At 37.6% G+C, this 20,240-nt stretch overlaps 2 protein-coding genes across 5 annotated transcripts in view; both read left to right on the forward strand.

Moving 5' to 3' along the window:
* The window catches only part of ATR (ATR serine/threonine kinase), a 120,486-nt gene extending 107,472 nt beyond the window's left edge, over window positions 1-13,014 (forward strand). The window contains exons 41-47 of the mRNA XM_010858156.1: window positions 2,697-2,840; window positions 5,292-5,442; window positions 6,032-6,188; window positions 6,304-6,457; window positions 7,751-7,902; window positions 11,307-11,412; window positions 12,651-13,014. Of these exons, the coding sequence (XP_010856458.1) occupies window positions 2,697-2,840; window positions 5,292-5,442; window positions 6,032-6,188; window positions 6,304-6,457; window positions 7,751-7,902; window positions 11,307-11,412; window positions 12,651-12,824 (1,038 nt within the window). The 3' untranslated portion in view covers window positions 12,825-13,014. The remainder of the gene's footprint in view (window positions 1-2,696; window positions 2,841-5,291; window positions 5,443-6,031; window positions 6,189-6,303; window positions 6,458-7,750; window positions 7,903-11,306; window positions 11,413-12,650) is intronic.
* Window positions 13,015-14,125: 1,111 nt separating this feature from the next.
* The window catches only part of XRN1 (5'-3' exoribonuclease 1), a 112,708-nt gene continuing 106,593 nt past the window's right edge, over window positions 14,126-20,240 (forward strand). For all 4 annotated transcript variants that reach the window (XM_010858157.1, XM_010858159.1, XM_010858158.1 and 1 more), the window contains exon 1: window positions 14,126-14,347. In XM_010858157.1, the coding sequence (XP_010856459.1) occupies window positions 14,273-14,347 (75 nt within the window). In that variant the 5' untranslated portion in view covers window positions 14,126-14,272. The remainder of the gene's footprint in view (window positions 14,348-20,240) is intronic.

Here is a 20,240-nt window from a genome sequence, read left to right on the forward strand (position 1 = left end):
ATTATTCAGCTTATTAAATTCCATCTTTAATTGGACCTGATTTTGAAGGAGTTTTTTTGTCAGAAATCAAATTACTTTCTATTGATAAACATTTCTTACCATTCAGTATCAGTTCAGTCACTCAGTCATGTCAGACTTTTTGTGACCCCATGGGCTGCAGCATGCCAGGCCTCCCTGTCCATTGCCAACTCCCAGAGTTTACTCAAAATTCATGTCCCTTGAGTCGATGATGCGATCCAACCATCTCATCCTCTGTCGTCCCCTTCTCCTCCAGTCTTCAATCTTTCCCAGCATCAGGGTCTTTTCAGATGAGTCAGTTCTTTGCATCAGGTGGCCAAAATCTTGGAGTTTCAGCTTCAGCATCAGTCCTTCCAATGAATAGTCAGGACTGATTTCCTTTAGGATGGACTGGTTGGATCTACTGATAGTCCAAGGGACTCTTAAGAGTCTTCTCCAACACAACAGTTCAAAAGCATCAATTCTTCGGCACTCAGCTTTCTTTATAGTCCAACTCTCACGTCATACATGACTACTAGAAAAACCATAGCTTTGACTAGAAGGACCTTTGTTGGTAATGTCTCTGCTTTTTAATATGCTGTCTAGGTTGCTCATAGCTTTTCTTCCAAGTAGCAAGCCTCTTAATTTCATGGCTGCAGTCACCATCTGCAGTGATTTTGGAGCCCTAAAATATAAAGTCTGTCACTATTTCCCCATCTATTTGCTCTGAAGTGATCTGGGACTGGATGCCATGATCTTCGTTTTCTGAATGTTGAGCTTTAAGCCAACTTTTTCACTCTCCTCTTTCACTTTCATCAAGAGGCTCCTTAGTTCTTTGCTTTCTGCCATAAGGGTGGTGTCATCTCCATATCTGAAGTTACTGATATTTCTCCTGGCAATCTTGATTCCAGTTTGTGCTTCATCCAGTCCAGCCTTTCTCATGATGTACTCTGCATATAAGTCAAATAAAGCAGGGTGACAGTATACAGTCTTGATGTACTCCTTTCCCGACTTGGAACCAGTCTGTTGTTCCATGTCTGGTTCTAACTGTTGCTTCTTGACCTGCATACATATTTCTCAGGAGGCAGGTCAGGTGGTCTGGTATTCCCATCTCTTTCAGAATTTTCCACAGTTTGTTGTGATCCATACATCAAAGGCTTTGGCATAGTCAGTAAAGCAGAAGTAGATGTTTTTTCTGGAACTCTCTTGCTTTTTCAATGATCGAACAGATGTTGGCAATTGGATCTCTGGTTCCTCTGCCTTTTCTAAATCCAGCTTGCACCCCTGGAAGTTCATGGTTCACGTACTGTTGAAGCCTGGCTTGGAGAATTTTGAGCATTACTTTGCTAGTGAGATGAGTACAATTGTGCAGTAGTTTGAGCATTCTCTGGCATTGCCTTTCTTTGGGATTGGAATGAAAACTGACCTTTTCTAGTCCTGTGGCCACTGCTGAGTTTTCCAAATTTGCTGGCATGCTGAGTGCAGCACTTTCACAGCATCATCTTTTAGGATTTGAAATAGCTCAACTGGAATTCCATCACCTGCACTAGCTTTGTTCGTAGTGATGCTTCCTAAGGCCTGCTTGACTGCGTGTTCCAGGATGTCTGGCTTTAGGTGAGTGATCATACCATCGTGATCACCTGGGTCATGAAGATCTTTTTTGTATAGTTCTTCTGTGTATTCTTGCCACCTCTTTTTAATATCTTCTGCTTCTGTTAGGTCCATACCATTTCTGTCTTTATTGTGCCCATCTCTGCATGAAAAGTTCCCTTGGTATCTCTAATTTTCTTGAAGAGATCTCGAGTCTTTCCCATTCTGTTGTTTTCCTCTGTTTCTTTGCATTGATCACTGAGGAAGGCTTTCTTATTTCTACTTGCTATCCTTTGGAACTCTGCATTCAAATGGGTATATCTCTCCTTTGCCCCTTTGCCTTTCATCTCTCTTCTTTTCATAGTTGTTTGTAAGGCCTCCTCAGATAACCAATTTTCCTTTTTGCATTTCTTTTTCTTGGGCATGGTCTTGATCCCTGCCTCTTGTACAATGTCACGGACCTCCATCCATAGTTCTTCAGGCACTCTATCAGATCTAATTCCTTGAATCTATTTGTCACTCTCACTGTATAGTTGTTAGGAATTTGATTTAGGTCATACCTGAATGATCTAGTGGTTTTCCTTACTTTCTTCAATTTGAGTCTAAATTTGGCAATAAGGAGTTCATGATCTGAGCCACACTCAGCTCCCAGTCTTGTTCTTGCTGTTTTATAGAGCTTCTCCATCTTTGGTTGCAAAGAATATAATCAATCTGATTTTTTACCATTTCTTTCTGATTTGTTACCATTAAAGGCATTTAAAAACTGTCTTAGGTTCTACAGAAAAGTCCTAAGGAAAATGTTTCAAAAATCATTTAAACATTGTGGCTGCTTTAAGAGGCTGCCTAAATTTGGATACTATGAACTTACATTGCTGACAAAGTAATCCTTTTACTTCAATAGCTATGTCTAATGGGTGAAAATGTGTCTCTACTTATGGGTAACCATTCTTTTCATAGATCATAGATAAAGATAAATTAATAAAACCGTCAACTTTCTATATAATACAGGTTATTATATTTTCCTTTATTTATGAGATAACAATATAATACACATAGAAATTTAAACAAAAAATTTGACCTTAATTTATATATAACTCATCATCTTTTAGGTAGAAATTCTTGCTTCTCTTCAGAAACCAAAGAAGATCTCTTTAAAAGGATCTGATGGAAAGTTCTACATTATGATGTGTAAGCCAAAAGATGACTTGAGAAAGGATTGTAGACTAATGGAATTCAATTCCTTGATTAATAAGGTTTGGATACAGTTTGCTTTTATTTTAGAATTGCTATAATTACTATTAATGAGATATGGGCAAGTAGATCCCTCTTGAAGAAGTGAGCTATACTGCCTTTTCCATGTTCACTTAATTTATTTTATCAGGATAAAATATACTTACATAAAATTTACCATCTTAACCATTTTCAAGTGTTCAGTTCAATTTAGTGGTATTAAGTACATTCACATTGTTGTATAGTCATCCTTCTCCAGAACTTTTTTCATCTTCTCAAACTGAAACTCTGTTATCTATTGAATAGTAAACTCCCTATTCCCGTCCTCGCCCAGGCTCTGGTAACCACCATTCTACTTTATGTCTCTATGAATTTAAGTACTCTAGATATCTCATTTAAGTGGAGTCAAATAGTATTTGTCCTTTTTGCTCAATCAGTTGTGTCCAACTCTTTGTGACCCTGTGGACTGTAGCCCACCAGGCACCTCTGTCCATGGGGATTCTCCAGGCAAGAATACTAGAGTGGGTTGCCATGCCCTCCTCTAGGAGATCATCCCAACCCAGGGATCGAACCCAGGTCTCCTGCATTGCAGGCGGATTCTTTATCATCTGAGCCACCAGGGAAGCCCCTATTACTGGCTTTTTCACTTAGCATTATGTCATCAAGTTCATTTATATACAGCATGTCAGAATTTCTTTCCTTTATAAGGTTGGATAATATAGAATTGAATGTGTAATCCACATTTTATTTATCCATTCACCCATCAGTGGACACATGGATTGCTTCTGCCTTTTGACTGTTGTGAATAATGCAGCCATGAACCTAGGTGTATAGATATCTATTTGAGTCCCTGCTGTCAGTATTTTGGATATGTGTCCTGAAGTGGAACTTTCTGGTTTCACTTAATTTTTTAAAAGTAAGATACTTTTGTTATATTGAGAAAAAGAAGTAAAAGACATATTAACAAAGGAAAATATTTTCTATGTAATGTTTAAATTATCTATAATGTATTTTTTCTATCAGATTTATTTGTGTTTTATGTTTCAGTGCTAGGAAAAAATGTTAGTTCTATTTTTACCAGCACTCTTTTTAAAGGTGATCATTAGTGGGGTTTTTTTTTCCAGTGCTATTGGTAAGTGCTTGATTTCTGTCTCAGAGATGGTATGAAAAATCTCATTAAAAGGTTATTATAAATGTATGGTCTTTTGGTGTTTTGAATTATTCTCTAGCCAGGTTTTTATAAGTGCATCTATTTTTATATTGGTAAAAAATTAAACCATACTGTGAAAACCTTACTTTTTTTTGATATGCTATTCATTCTTCCTTTCTATCCCCTTCCTACATTTTACTGGTACCTCTTTTATTAGCAGGAAAAGTTATGGACCCTTAACATAGAAAACATATAGCAGCAGATGAGTTTTGTTTTGTTTTTTTAAGAATTATGATTTGTGCTCAGTTTAACCAAAGGTAGTTTAAAAACTAATTCCATATTAAAAACCCATTTCAAAGGTATTATGAAGGGAAGGAATATTCTTTATTTAAAATGTTGTTTAGTAACTTGGTACTTAATTTACTGATATTAAACTATCAGTATGTTTGTTCCAAAGCTCCTTGAGTGTTTTTCTAGTTGGGAGTATCAAGTGGCCTGGATTTCATTTATAAATTTATCTTAATCAGCTTTGTTACCAATTAAGTTGTTTCATTACCATTCCCCCACATTAACATGGTCAAATAGCCTGATGGTGAAAAACTAGTCTCATTATGTTGGTCTAGGAGGCCATATTACTGATCTTGTTATGTGATTCTCATGCCATACTATTTTGCTGACATTTGTGTAGCCTATTTATTCCTAACACTTAAAATGTATTTTTGATCAGTTGCTTGTGTTTTTGAATTTGACAGGTTACAATTATAGATCTGTGCATAGTTTGTTCATTTCATACAGTTCCAGAATTAAATAACATACTGTTTATCCTTACCTAGTATATTTTAGGATTAAGCAGATGAGATGTGAAAAGCTTTCCTCTGCTAGATGATTTTTCAAATGAGGCTATATGGGGATATCGTAAAACTCGTATTTTTTTGATCATGCATCTTTTGGGTAAAATTAAATAGCTTCTCTGTGACTAAGGACTTAATGTTTCAGGAATGTCTTGGAAGCAATTTTTAAAGATTATTTTGTCATTATTTGTCATAATTATAATATTTTTGAAGACTGTATTGTTGTCATATTAATAGTGAGTAATTTAAAGAAGTACTTACCAAAGGCATTTCTAATGATTTGGTAATAAATTATGGATACTGTCCCAGTAGTTTCCTGCTCTACCATTCTAAAGAATTATTCATCTGTACTACATAGTAAGCTTTAATTGACATTCTTTTGAAAAGAAAAGAAAAATCTTTAGATAGATTTGACATAACATTTAGAAATTTTTAACTTCTAAGTGTGTGTGTTGTTTTTTTTTTTTTAATAGTGCTTAAGAAAAGATGCAGAATCTCGTAGAAGAGAACTTCATATTCGAACATATGCAGTTATTCCATTGAATGATGAATGTGGGATTATTGAATGGGTCAACAACACTGCTGGTTTGAGACCTATTCTGACCAAACTATATAAAGAAAAGGGTACTAAAATTAATTCTTACGGTATAAACATATAATATAGGTATAATAATTATTAACATATATCATTGTACATTTTAGGGGTATAAGCCATAGTAAAATTTCTAGGTACTATATGCAGAAGTACTTAAGACATTTCTTCCTTCCTTCCTTCCTTGTGTTTTAATTCTTTTTATTTATTCCAAAAGGATTTGAGATAGCTTACAAACATGTATATGAAAATGTAATTTTTTAGGAGTTATTGGTTAGCAATTCTTAAACTACTTTATGTGTAAACTAGACTTGAGTAAGTAAATAAATACACTATGGTTAATGAGAGCTAGTTTTACATTATTAGAGAAAGAAAAGGAAAGATAAAGCTAGAATGAAACCAAAGTGTTAGACTAGGATTAGACTCTCCCACTGGCCAAACATCGAATAATTTAAGCACCAAAATAAACAGTGACAGTATTAGATTATAACCCATGGAATAAAATAATTTGAATACAATTTGATTAAAAGTAGATATTTTCCTGTCCTATTTTCACCAAAAGAAAATTGCCCCTTTTTCCATTTGGCTTGTGTGATTAATGGAAATCACTTTACCTTGCAGGAGTTTATATGACAGGGAAGGAACTTCGGCAGTGTATGCTGCCAAAATCAGCAGCTTTGTCTGAAAAACTCAAAGTATTCCAAGAATTTCTCCTGCCCAGGCATCCTCCTGTTTTTCATGAGTGGTTTCTGAGAACATTCCCTGATCCTACATCATGGTTAGTTACCAAGAATATAATATATTGTTATGGTTAGCTTTTAAAAAAAATATATTTATATGTATGTTGCCTCATATGATACAAGGATATTTGATAGGCATTATATTTCCTTTAGGTACAGTAGCAGATCAGCATACTGTCGTTCCACCGCAGTTATGTCAATGGTCGGTTATATCCTGGGCCTTGGAGACCGTCATGGTGAAAACATTCTCTTTGATTCTTTGACTGGTGAATGTGTACATGTGGATTTCAACTGTCTCTTCAATAAGGTATGTGATATGACTTACCACAGGTAATTGTATGTTTTCTCCTAATATCCTTTCCTCAACAGCTGTTCTTCCTAGACAATTTGTAGCAGTTACAGTCTCAGTTAAGTGACATTACAAGTTGGTTAACTGGTTTTAGTCAGTGGATCCCATATCCCTCAGTAAAGCAACTTAGGTTGGAGAGAACTCAAAAGAGTGATACAGTAAAACTAAACTAAAGCACTGAACTTTTTAAGTCCAAAAGTATAGATCCAAGTTCTGACTCATAGTTCTCTTAAATGAACAGTTCATTTTACTAAGACTCAGTTTTAAAGGGACAGTAATTTGATGTGATTGTTTCCAAACCTGGCAGCACATCAGAATCATCTAAGAAATTTTTTGTAATGCAGATACCTAGGAAACATCCCAGGAAATTCAGATTCTGTAGGTCCAGACTGGGGTTTGGTAATAAATGAAGGTTGGACTCTCCTTAAGCCCACCCTCCAATTTTCCAATGTTATGATCCTGAAAGGTGAACTGGTAATTAAACCCAGTTTAATTTTCTTCATCCTGATTCTCTATGGGTTGCCATCTGCTGTTTAGAAACCACGAAAAGCCACAGACCCAACAGAAAACAAATCAGAGATAAATCACTGGTATAGGGGAGTCATACATGAGAGAAACTTAGGGAAACTGACCAGAGTGATGAAAACATTCTAGGAAAGGCAGGTTAGAGAATGGCAGAAAATAAATGAACTGGACTTCATCATAATACATGTTACATACACTTCCTATCTCAGGGATGTGTGTATGTGTGTGAGCTGCTCAGTCATGTCTGACTCTTTGCGACTCCATAGACTATGGCCGACCAGGCTCCTCTGCCCATGGAATTCTCTAGGCAAGAATACTGGAGTGGGTTGCCATTCCCTTCTCCAGGGGATCTTCCCAACCCAGGGATTGAACCCGGGTCTCCTGCATTGCATTCTTTACTGTCTGAGCCACCAGGGAACCCCCGTTAATATAAGGCTAAATAATAAATCATAAATACTTCTCTATAATGCTATTCACTTCAGTAATTCAGTGAAAGATGAATCCACCCATTCTCTAGATCTTATCCAAGGAGTTGTGTTTCAATTCCTCAAAAGCAGAGGTGGAGTCATATGACTCATGATATAGGCCACTAATGTAAGCTGCAAATATAAATATTTTGAGAGAATGTTTGCTCTTTGCTAAAAGAGTCAAATATGAAGCTTCAAATTTTTTGCATAGTTTAAAATTACAGCATTTTTACTTTTTAATGAAATGCCTTGTTTTAAGGGAGAAACCTTTGAGGTCCCAGAAATTGTTCCATTTCGCCTGACTCATAATATGGTTAACGGGATGGGTCCGATGGGAACAGAAGGTCTTTTTCGAAGAGCTTGTGAAGTTACAATGAGACTAATGCGAGATCAGAGAGAGCCTTTAATGAGGTAATCCTTTATATTCTGTAAACAATTTAATAGTAACTTTGGATGTGACTATTGGTTCTTAAGTATGTTTTCTTTATACAGAAGCTACTTTGTACTGAAGTTTTTTTTTAATAATACCTTTCATTAAGATATATTTTACATAACAAAAAATTCAGTCTTAATACATATACTACAGTGGTTTTAGTATATTCACAAGACTGTGTGACCATCACCACTATCTAATTATAAAATATTTTCATCACTTCCAAAAGAAATTAGCAGTCACTCCCCAATTCTACTCTCCCACCATCTCCTGGTAACCACTGATCTCTTTCTGTCTCTATTTGTTGTTGTTGTTCAGTTGCTAAGTCATGTGCTACTCTTTGCAAGCCCATGGCACGCCAGGCTCCCGTCCTCCACTAACTCCTAGAGTTTGCTCAAATTCCCGTCCATTGAATCCGTGAGGCTCTCTACGCATCTCATCCTCTGCCGCCCCCTTCTCTTCTGCCCTCAGTCTTTCCCAGCATCAGGGTCTTTTCCAATGAGTCGGCTCCTCGCAGCAGGCCAAAGTATTGGAGCTTCAGCTTCAGCATCAGTCCTTCCAATGGATATTCAGGACTGATTTCCTTTAGGATGGACTGGTTTGATCTCCTTGCAACCCAAGAGACTCTCGAGAGGCTTCTCCAGCACCACAGATCGAAAGCATCAGTTCTTCAGCGCTCAGCTTTTTTTATGGTCCAACTTTCACATTTATACATAACTATTCAAAAACACAAAGCTTTGACTATAAGGACCTTTGTGGGCAGAGTGATGTCTCTGCTTTTTTAATACACTGTCTAGGTGTGTCATAGCTTTCCTTCCAAGGAGCGTCTTTTAATTTCATGGCTGCAGTCACTGTCTGAAGTGATTTGGGAACCCAAAAAATCTGTCACTGCTTCTGTCTCTATAGATTTGTGTATTCTGAATATTTCATATATAAATGGAATTACACAAAATGTGACCTTTCGTGTGTGTCATCTTTCACTAGCATAATGTTAAGGTTTTATCTGTGCTGTAACATGTATCAGTACTTCATTCTTTTTTATTGCCAAATAATATTCTATTATATGGATATACAACCTTTTGTTTATCAGTTCATCAGTTAATGGACATTTGGATTGGTTTGGCTATTGTGTATAGTGTGGCTGTGAACACTGAGTACAAGTTTCATGTTGATACATGTTTTCTTTTGGTTATACCTAGGAGTAGAATCCTGGATCATAAGTTAACTCTAAGCTTAACATTTTGAGGAGTTTTCAAACTGTTTTGAAAAGCAGATGTAATACATTATAGTCCCACTAGCAGTGTCTGAGGGTTCTAATTTCTCCACATCCTTACCAGAACTTGTTATTGTCTATTTTATTTGGGGCTTCCCACATGGCTCAATGGTAAAGAATCTGCCTGCCAATGCAGGAGACACAGGTTTGATCCCTGGGTCGGGAAGATCCCCGGAGAAGGAAATGGCAACCTACTCCAGTATTCTTGCTTGGAAAATCCCATGGACAGAGGAGCCTGGCCGGTTATAGTTCATGGGACTACAAAAGAGTCAGACACAATTTAGCGACTAAACAGTAACAATGTTGGTGGGTGTGAAATTGTATGTCATTGTTTCAGATTGCATTTCCCTAATGATCAGTTATGTTGAGCATCTTTTCATGTATTTATTGGTCACCTGTATATATTCTTTGGACAAATGTCTATTTAAATCCTTTGCCCATTTTTAGAATTGGATTATTAGTCTTTCTTTGAGTTGTGAGAGTTCTTTAAATACTCTGGATACAGACCTTCATGAATATATGATTTGTAAGTATTTTCTCTGATATATGAATTGCTGATTAATTTTTGATGATGCCCTTTGAAGCAAAACAGTTTTACCTTTGATGGCTAATTTATCTACATTTGTTGTTATTTGTACATTTTGGTGTCATATCTAAGAAACTATAATTCAAAGTCATGAAGAGTCACATATATGTCTTAGTGTTTTACAGTTTTAGCTCTTATTTAAATCTTTGATCATTTTTAGTTATTTTGTGCATCTAGAGTGAAGTTGGGCTCTTTATTATTTTAAATATGTGTATCCAGTTGTTTCAGCACCATTTTTGAAAAGATTATTTTTCTCTTATTTAATTGTCTTGACACTTCTGTTGAAAATCAATTGACCATACATGTAAAGGCTTATTTCTAGATTCTCAGTTTTATTCCATTGATCTATATATCTAACCTTACGCCAACAGCAACACTGTCCTGATTACTGTAGATTTGTAGTAAATTTTGAAATCAGGAAATGTGAATCCTCCAACTTTTTTTTTTCCCGAGATTATTTAACTGTTACAAGTATATTGCATTTCCATATGCGTTGTAAGATCATATTGTCATTTTCAGCAATGGCCAGCCTAAATTTTGATAGGAATGACACTGTAAATCAATTTAGGGAGCAGTGCCATCTTAACAGTATTAAGTCTTCTGATCCATGAAGTTGATAAGTCTTTCTATTTATTTATTTAGTTAGTTAAGTTGCTCAGTCATGTCCAACTCTTTGCAACCCCATGGACTGTAGCCCACCAGGCTCCTCCATCCATGGGATTCTCCAGGCAAGAATACTGGAGTGGGTTGCCATTTCCTTCTCCAGGGGGCTATTTATTTAAGTCTTCTTAAATTTCTTTCAACAATGTTTTATAATTCTTAGTTTGCAAATCTTGTAGTTAACTTTTTAAAAATGTGTTCCTAAGTATTTTATTCCTTTTAATGCTATTCTGAAATGAATTTTTTTCTTAATTTCATGTTTGTTCATTGCTAGTGTATAGAAACATAACTAAATTTATATATTGATCATATATCCTGTAATCTTACAGAACCCATTTATTTGTTGTAATAGTTATTTTTATAGATGCCTTAAGATTTTTCTCTCTATAACAGCAGGTCATCTGTAAATAGAATTTTACTTCTTCTTTCCAATCCAATCTCAGTGCCTTTTCTTTTTCTTACCTAATCGCCCTAGCTAGATCAACATCAAATAGCCGTGGGGAGACATCTACATCTTTGTCTTGTTCCTAACCTTTGGGGTAAAGAAGCCAGTCTTTCACCATTAAATATGATGTTAGTTGTGGAAAGTAGTTTTTTAGAAGAACATGTAAAGCTTACTTACCCACTTTTTTTAATTTAAGAGCTGTCTACCAGGCATTATGGTAGAATACATTGGTTACGTGTAGGCAAAGGCAAATTCTCTGAAAGAGAAAGTATAGCATTTTCTGAAGCAGTAGTAATGTGTTTAGTAAAGTATTATGATTAGCTTCTCATCCTTCAGTTACCTTCACCTAAGTGTTGACTTTAATGAGAATTCTTTTTATAAAAATAACACTGTATTATAATATTTGTTTCCATTTTAGTGTCTTAAAGACTTTTCTACATGATCCTCTTGTGGAATGGAGTAAACCAGTGAAAGGGCATTCCAAAGCAGCACTGAATGAAACAGGGGAAGTTGTCAATGAAAAGGTCAGTAGAAGGTGCAGCTTGATATGAACTGATATTGTATTTCTCTGCAAATGGAAACTGATTCTAAATACTGTCAGTGACTGACCACTTAATACTCTGAAATCTAGTTCTCCATGTAGCAGGACAATGCCGTAAGTTTTCTCATCATTACTAATGTTAACACTATTATCCTTCATGTAATAAAAACAGTTCAAGATATGCCTGTTTAATCATAACAATTCACAATTATGATAAAGAGTGGGAAAAACGTGAACACAAATTGCCTGAATTTATAGAGCAGCAGGTCTCAGCTTCAATATGTAGAAGTCACTCTACTAACACAGTAGTCCCTTTTCCCTGGGTTTCCATTGGAGATAGGTTCCAGGACCCCCTTGGAATGGATACCAAAATCCCAGATTGCTCAAATCCCTTATATAAAATGACATGGCATTGTATATATAACCTGTGTATATCATCCCATATACTTTAAATCATCTCTAGATTACTTATAGTACCTAATACAAAGTAAATACCATGTAAATAGTTGTAAATATAGTGTAAATGCTATGTAAATAGTTGCTGGTACGTGCCAAATTCAAATTTTCTGTTTTGGAACTTTCTAGAATTGTTTTTCCCTGAATTTTTTCAGTCCACTGTTGGTTGAATGATTGGCTGCAGTGAGCTGACTATATTGGTTGAAGACTCAAATTTTCCAGATAGTTGTTTTAAGTAAGTTAGAATAGGTTGAGGATTGTTATTCTAATAACATCATTCTCACTTTTGCATTCTGATATGCTATCTTGATTGAGAGAAATATGTAGGATTCCAGGTGCTCATGTAGAATTCCCATTTGCATAAACTAATGGAAGATATTAGGCATCAGAGTTTTATTGCTATTCCTAGAATATTAATATTCAAATGTTTATGTCCTAAACACTTTTTAGGGTAGATTTTTTTTTTTTATTAATTATTTTTCTAGACTTCTAATGTGGAAGAGATTCTTGATATTTCACTTAGTCCTGAAAAACTTCCACGCAGTTGATGTTAGGTCAACATTGCAAGTTTTAAGATCAGTATCTCAAGTTATCATATTTGTTTCTTCTCTCTTTTGTCTGTATTTGCTCTTAACAAAAGGGGTAAGGGTCAGTAAAATGGCATTAATATTTGTTAAATAACAGAAAGTCAGTAATTCCAGTTTATAAACATACATCCACATGTCACTGGGACCTTAGTTCTTATGATCTTCCATTTCTTTTTAGGCCAAGACTCATGTTCTTGACATCGAGCAGCGACTACGAGGTGTAATCAAGACCCGAAATAGAGTGACAGGGCTGCCATTATCTATCGAAGGACACGTGCATTACCTTATACAAGAAGCTACTGATGAAAACTTGCTATGCCAGATGTACCTTGGTTGGACCCCATATATGTAAAATGGAATTACTTTAAAGAATATGTTAATAATCTAAATTTAATGCATTTGGTGCATTAATCTGTGGTTGTTATCTATTCAATTCCAAAGTAAAACATATGTTTATATTCTCAGAGTAACTGGTATTTCTCCCTGATTGTTAATAATATTTAAAATAATATATGTTGTTATGAAATAAACTTTTCTTAATATATACTGTGTATTATAGAGAAATGGAATATTTTATGTTTTTATGCTCTAAAAAGATATTTGCAAAAAACAAGCCAGCCTAATTTCATTTCACAATTTTCACTGATTATAAGTGCTAGCATAAGGATTCATTTGAACAAAAAATTATATTGAATAAATACTCTTTATGTTAACACTGTGCTATATTTGTGCACAAAGCTAACAATAGTTGCCCTGCCATCTGGGAATTGTCTAGTAAGAGAGATGTAAAACATACACAGCACATTATTAACTTCATTTAGTAAAACTCCCTTTTTTTTGGTATGGTTGAAAATATGATAGGGAGAGAAAAGTTAGCCAATTAGCATGAATATGAAAACTGTATAAACATTCTGTAATTTTTAAAGATGCTACCATACTAAAAGTGCACCAGAATGCAGAATCCTGTAGTTTGGGGGAAAAGCAGTACGTAACATTTCATGAGGTTTTAAAACCTAAACAATTTTAATAATAAATTTGGGGGTATGTTTTATTACAGAAGATTTAAAATAATTCATAGTAATTACAAAGCAATGAGATTATATGCAAATAAATGGTAATTTCACTTAAGTTCACCTTACAGAATTCTGCCTTTTGTACAGTTTAAGTGTGATGGGGGTAACCCAAGAAGTATAAATGTGAAAACTAAACATGTACTTTCCTATTCAAGGAAAGTCATAATGTAAACAGTTGTAGAGTAAGTTGGATGGAGGGGTGTTGGGAAATTATTTTAAGCAAGTAATTTGGAAGAAGAAAGTTTTGAAAAGAAACCGTCATAACCTCGAAAAATTAACGCTCACAAAGTAAACCAAATAAATCATCAGACCTTTACAAATTCGTGTTGAAAACCACTGAGATTTGTAATCCCAGGAGACAGAAAGAGCCAGGATTCTTACAGTCGTCTCATGGGGTTTCCACACCACTTACAAATCCACTGATAGAGAACCGCTCCATCAACTGACATTTTCAGAATTGAATTTCACACGCACATCGAAACGCGCCTTGGGTTTCTTTCGTATAACCCACCAGGAAGCTCGGCGGCGGGCCTTTCGGCCGGGACTAGAGCCCCGCCCCGGGGATGCGGCCTCGGAGCCGGCCGCTCTAGGCCTGGCGGCCGGTCTCTATGGTCGGGCGGGCGGTATGTTGTCATCCGCGGAGCGACGGCTGGAGGCGGCTGCGTAGGCCCCGGCGGGGCGTTTGGTTTCCGTTTGGCCCTGACTGGAGTTAATATTGACGGCCGAAATGGGAGTCCCCAAGTTTTACCGATGGATCTCGGAGCGATATCCCTGCCTCAGCGAAGTGGTGAAGGAGCATCAGGTGGGTGAGCACGGGGGCAGCGGCTGAGAAGGCGGAGGGCCTGGGGCTCGGCGGCCCTCTCCACCCTAGCACCTGGGCTCCCAGCCGCCTCCTGCTGCTCGTCGTCAGCTGGCTGAGCGGCGAAGGGAGGGGAGCAGGACATTTGAGGACACCCTGGTGATCTGAGTGGGAGCGAACGCGCAGGTCGCCCTCCTGTGGGCAGAGCCGCGGGGATGCGGCGGTTCTGACAGCTCCTGCCGGGGCAGGGCCTGCGTGACTCCGACATCAAGTCCGGGGGAGCAACGCTCTCGGGAGTGCTTCCCCTTCCTTCCCAGGAAGTTGCAGGTTTCGTTTTTCTTTCTAGAGGTTTCGAAGCGGAGTGGATGTTCTCCTAGGGCCTCCCCCGGGTCCTCACCCAGAGCCAGCCGACCCACCCACGAACATTACTAACGGCCTCAGCCGTTGGATACCCCTGTTTACTTTCCCTTATCTCGGGCTGCATCCCGCCCCACCCCCAACGCCTAGACTTTCTGACGTGGCTGATGGTTCATATTTATGATGCCTTTCTGTACATTTTTTCTATTACCCCAAGAACCGTACCAATCCTCCGTTCCGAAAGAAATAAAAATATATTTGGACGGACCAGGGCACTTATTTGAAGGCTTCATTGTGCGTGTATGTGCGTGTGTGTGTGTGTGTGTTAGAGAAAGAGAAGGGGAGAGAGGGAGAGGAGCAGGGGGGAGAACGGAGAGAGGAGCAGACTGTAAGAGCACTAATACTTGTAATCGTCATATTCGGTATATAATAACCCCAGCAAAGAGTTTATGTGCACGCTTCAAAAATGTAGTTCATGTATTGGAACTGTGGCAAAAAAATAGCCAGCAAACTCCGGGAGATGGTGAAGGACAGGAAAGCCTGGCGTGCTGCAGTAGACGGGCAAAGATTCCGACACGACTTAGCAACTGAACGACAGCAATATATTAGATAAACTAGAATTTGGGGCTAGTGTTTGTTGCTTGTGTTTATTTAATGGTTTTGGTAGATCTCTTGTCCATTTTATATTTTACAGGGGAAAAATTATTTTTTAAATTTGTATAGCTTATTGACTTAGTTGTGATGATAGCATTGTTTAATATGAGGGGAAATAATCCAGTGAACACGATCATGCTGTCTCTTAAATTATGGTTTATTCTTTGTAAAAAATACTAATAGTGGGAAGGTAGGGTTAAACTTCCCGGAGGTATTCTTTGTTGTCGGATTCCTATCAGATTTGGTATATGAGGAAAAGCTTACCAAAACTTGCAGAATGGTAGTTTGTCTTTAATTTATCTGAAATGTAGTTTGAGTTAGACAGGAAAACATTTCTTTCAGAGAAGAGGATGAAAATAGTGACAACTAACTTAGATTTTTCCTGGATCCTTCGTGCAACAAACATTTGAGTACCTGCCATGTATCAGTCACTTTCTCTCTAAATTAAGACATTCAGACTAACTTGATAATACACAATCTGTTCAGTATTGTCTTACCTCCCTACTCTTTGGCAAAGAATTTGGTTTGATGTAAGGCTCTTGGATTTTCTCCATCTTGAGAAATTTTGTTGCTGAACAAAAATAATGGCTCTCAGGCAATTTTATGACATGAACACTAATAATAGGTTTAAAACTGTGATCATCAAAGTGATGTCTTTCCAAAAGCAATCACCAGCTACTCTCCCAAGCAGTACTTAAAACATGGTAGTGCTAAGTAAGTCACAGTAGTTCAAAAGCTAGTTGGGGGAAGGGATTGGATGGAGGAGTGGGTTCTAGTAAAATGATGGTAGTAATGACAGGGCATAGTTTTTGGTTTCTCTGAAAACGTATTTAAAAACAAACAGATACTAGATTGCAAAATTTAAACTGATAAAACAATTGCAAGAAAACCGTGTGACAGGGTATCCCCAAGAATTCCAGGATAAAATAGGTGGGGACAGACTACCAGTAACCTCTAGACCCTGTTGATACTGGCATCTCTGCAAGAGGAAGAAGAAAAAAATGGGGTAGCATCTGATGAACCTGAGAACAGAACTTCAGGATATTTACTAAGACTCTCCAAGCCTATTAGTAGCAGTAGCTGTAACTGAAGGGTTTTAAATGGCAAGAGCAGACTAACTCCTGTGAACCTTCAAAACTGACTTGCCAAGGCACTATTCTAAGGCACAGCCTACCCTAAAGAAAAACTGCCAGGAGTGAAATAAAATTTTATCAGGAAAGGGACAAGACAGATAAGAGAAGAAAGTGAAGATAAAAGTGAGGAAGAATTACAGAGTCAAGAAATCTTAGAAAACAAACCAAGCAAACCACCATATTTCTAATACTATCCCAAAGTAGCGGAAGAGGAAGCTTTAAAGTTTTCCTAAATGCATTGTTCTTCCAAAAGTTCAGGAAAAATTAAATTTACATAAAAATAAACAATAGAAAAATGTCAAGGGTGTATAGTATGCAAAGTTATGGGGGAAAGGGGAACAAAATAACATTTGTACAGACAATAACCCTGGTGGCCCTAGTGATGAAGAACCTGTCTGCCAGTGGAGACATTAGAGACCAGGTTCGATCCCTGGGTTGGGAAAATCCCATGGAGGTGGGCAGGACAACCCACTTCAGTATTCTTACCTGGAGAATCCCATGGACAAAGGAGCCTGGAGGGCTACAGTCAATAGGGTCGCTAAGAGTCAGAGATGACTGAAGCAACTTAGCGCACACACACACACAGTAAAAGCTTGCAATAAAGACATGCACACAAAACAGATCAAAATTATAACCTATTTCAGAATAAGCTAAAGAGGCACTAAGAAAATGATATAAGGCATGAAAAACAACATATAATCAGTTACAAAAATTCAGGAATAGGTGACAGAACCTAGAGAAAATTAGATGTAAATGACAAAATCATGTCAGAAATGAAGCCTAGTAGCAAGGCAAAAGCAAATTAACCATAAGAAAAAAGAAGGTGAAAATAAAATTTTAAAAGATAAAAAAGATTCAAGTGAAAGTAATGATAATCAACACAAATAATAGGCATTATTGAAAAAGGAAATCAAAGCAAAATAATAGAAAAATATGAAAACTATAATTAAAGAAAACTTTGAAGTTATAAAACAAATTGAAACCATGTTGAAAGAATATACCATGTACCCAAGAATATTTACATCAAAATATGTTCTAGTATGTTCTAGTAAAATTCATGGACTTTAAAAAGAAAAAGAGAAAAAAGCTTTGTCACCTAGAAAAAAGAAACATATGACTTTTAAGGGAAAGGAAATTAGGTTGCCATCAAAATTTTTCACAGTAGTGCTTTATGGAGTAACATAAGGATACAATACTCACTTTTAAGTATAAGCTGATCAAGTATAGTTCATCAGGCACTTCATCAGATCTAGTCCCTTAAATCTATTTCCCATTTCCACTGTATCATAGTAAGGGATTTGATTTAGGTCATACCTGAATGGTCTAGTGGTTTTCCCTACTTTCTTCAATTTAAGTCTGAATTTGGCAATAAGGAGTTCATGGTCTCAGCCACAGTCAGCTCCTGGTCTTGTTTTTGCTGACTATATAGAGCTTCTCATCTTTGGCTGCAAAGAATATAATCAGTCTGATTTCGGTATTGACCATCTGGTGATGTCCACGTGTAGAGTCATCTCTTACGTTCTTGGAGAGGATATTTGCTATAACCAGTGCGTTCTCTTGGCAGAACTCTATGAGTGTTTGCACTGCTTCATTCTGTACTCCAAGACCAACTGTGCCTGTTACTCCAGGTGTTTCTTGACTTCCTGCTTTTGCATTCCAGTCCCCTATAATGAAAAGGACATCTTTTTTGGGTGTTAGTTCTAAAAGGTCTTGTAGGTCTTCATAGAACCGTTCAACTTCAGCTTCTTCAGCATTACTGGTCGGGACATAGACTTGGATTACCATGGTGTGGAATGGTTTGCCTTGGAAACGAACAGAGATCATTCTGTCGTTTTTGAGATTGCATCCAAGTACTGCATTTCGGACTCTTTTGTTGACTATGAGGGCTACTCCATTTCTTCTAAGGGATTCTTGCCCATAGTAATAGATATGATGGTCATATGAGTTAAATTCGCCCATTCCAGTCCATTTTAGTTCACTGATTCCTAAAATGTTGACATTCACTCTTGCCATCTCCTGTTTGACCACTTCTAATTTGCCTTGATTCATGGACCTAACATTCCAGGTTCCCATGCAATATTGCTCTTTACAACATCAGACCTTGCTTCCATCACCAGTCACATTCACAACTGGGTGTTGTTTTTGCTTTGGCTCCGTCTCTTCTTTCTTTCTGGAGTTATTTCTCCGATGATCTCCAGTAGCATGTTGGGCACCTACCGACCTAGGGAGTTCATTTTTCAGTGTCCTATCTTTTTGCTTTTTCATGCTGTTCATGGGGTTCTCGAGGCAAGAATACGGAAGTGGTTTGCCATTCCTTTCTCCGGGGGACCACATTTTGTCAGAACTCTCCACCATGACCCATCTGTCTTGGGTGGCCCTATGCGGCATGGCTCATAGTTTCATTGAGTTAGACAAGGGTGTGGTTCATGTGATTGGATTGGTTAGTTTTCTGTGATTGTGGTTTCTGTCTGTCTGCCATCTGATGTCTTCACCCAGTGACTACCATCTTACTGGGGTTTCTCTGACCCTGGACGTGGGGTATCTCCTCACGGCCCCCGGTCCTGACCTTAGACGTCGCGTATCTCCTCTTGGCTGCTCACTGCTCCAGCGTCATGCAGCCGCCACCCACCACTCCTTACTATTGAAGGAGGTTAGTGACGTTCTACAGAAGAAAGAAAAAGAAATGCAAAAAAGCAATATGGCTCTCTGAGGAGGCCTTACAAACAGCTGTGAAAAGAAGCAAAAAACAAAGGAGAAAGGGAAAGATATACCATTTGAATGCAGAGTTCCAAAGAATAGCAAGGAGAGATAAGAAAGCCTTCCTCAATGATCAGTGCAAAGAAGTAGAGGAAAACAATAGAATGGGAAAGACTAGAGATCTCTTCAAGGAAATTAGAGATGCCAAGGGAACATTTCATGCAAAGATGGGCTCGATAAAGGACAGAAATGGTATGGACCTAACAGAAGCAGAAGATATTAAGAAGAGGTGGCAAGAATACACAGAAGAACTGTACAAAAAAAGATCTTCACGACCCAGATAATCACGATGGTGTGATCACTTACCTAGAGCCAGACATCCTGGAATGTGAAGTCAAGTGGGCCTTAGGAAGCATCATTACGAACAAAGCTAGTGGAGGTGATGGAATTCCAGTTGAGCTATTCCAAATCCTAAAAGAGGTGCTGTGAAAGTGCATGCCAACAAATTTGGAAAACTCAGCAGTGGCCACAGGACTGGAAAAGGTCAGTTTTCATTCCAATCCCTAAGAAAGGCAGTGACAAAGAATGCTCAAACTACCGCACAATTGCACTCATCTCACACGCTAATAAAGTAATGCTCAAAATTCTCCGAGCCAGGCTTCAGCAATACGTGAACCGTGAACTTCCTGATGTTCAAGCTGGTTTTAGGAAAGGCAGAGGAACCAGAGATCAAATTGCCAACATCCTCTGGATCATGGAAAAAGCAAGAGAGTTCCAGAAAAACATCTGTTTCTGCTTTATTGACTATGCCAAAACCTTTGACAGTGTGGATCACGATAAACTGTGGAAAATTCTGAAAGAGATGGGATACCAGACCACATGATCTGCCTCTTTAGAAATCTGTATGCAGGTCTGGAAGCAACAGTTAGAACTGGACGTGGAACAACAGACTGGTTCCAAATAGGAAAAGGAGTACATCAAGGCTGTATGTTGTCACCCTGCTTATTTAACTTATATGCAGAGTACATCATGAGAAACGCTGGACTGGAAGAAAC

The sequence above is a fragment of the Bison bison genome, unplaced genomic scaffold (assembly GCF_000754665.1).
Source record: "Bison bison bison isolate TAMUID 2011002044 unplaced genomic scaffold, Bison_UMD1.0 scf7180017864384, whole genome shotgun sequence".
NCBI classification, from domain to species: Eukaryota; Metazoa; Chordata; class Mammalia; order Artiodactyla; family Bovidae; genus Bison; species Bison bison.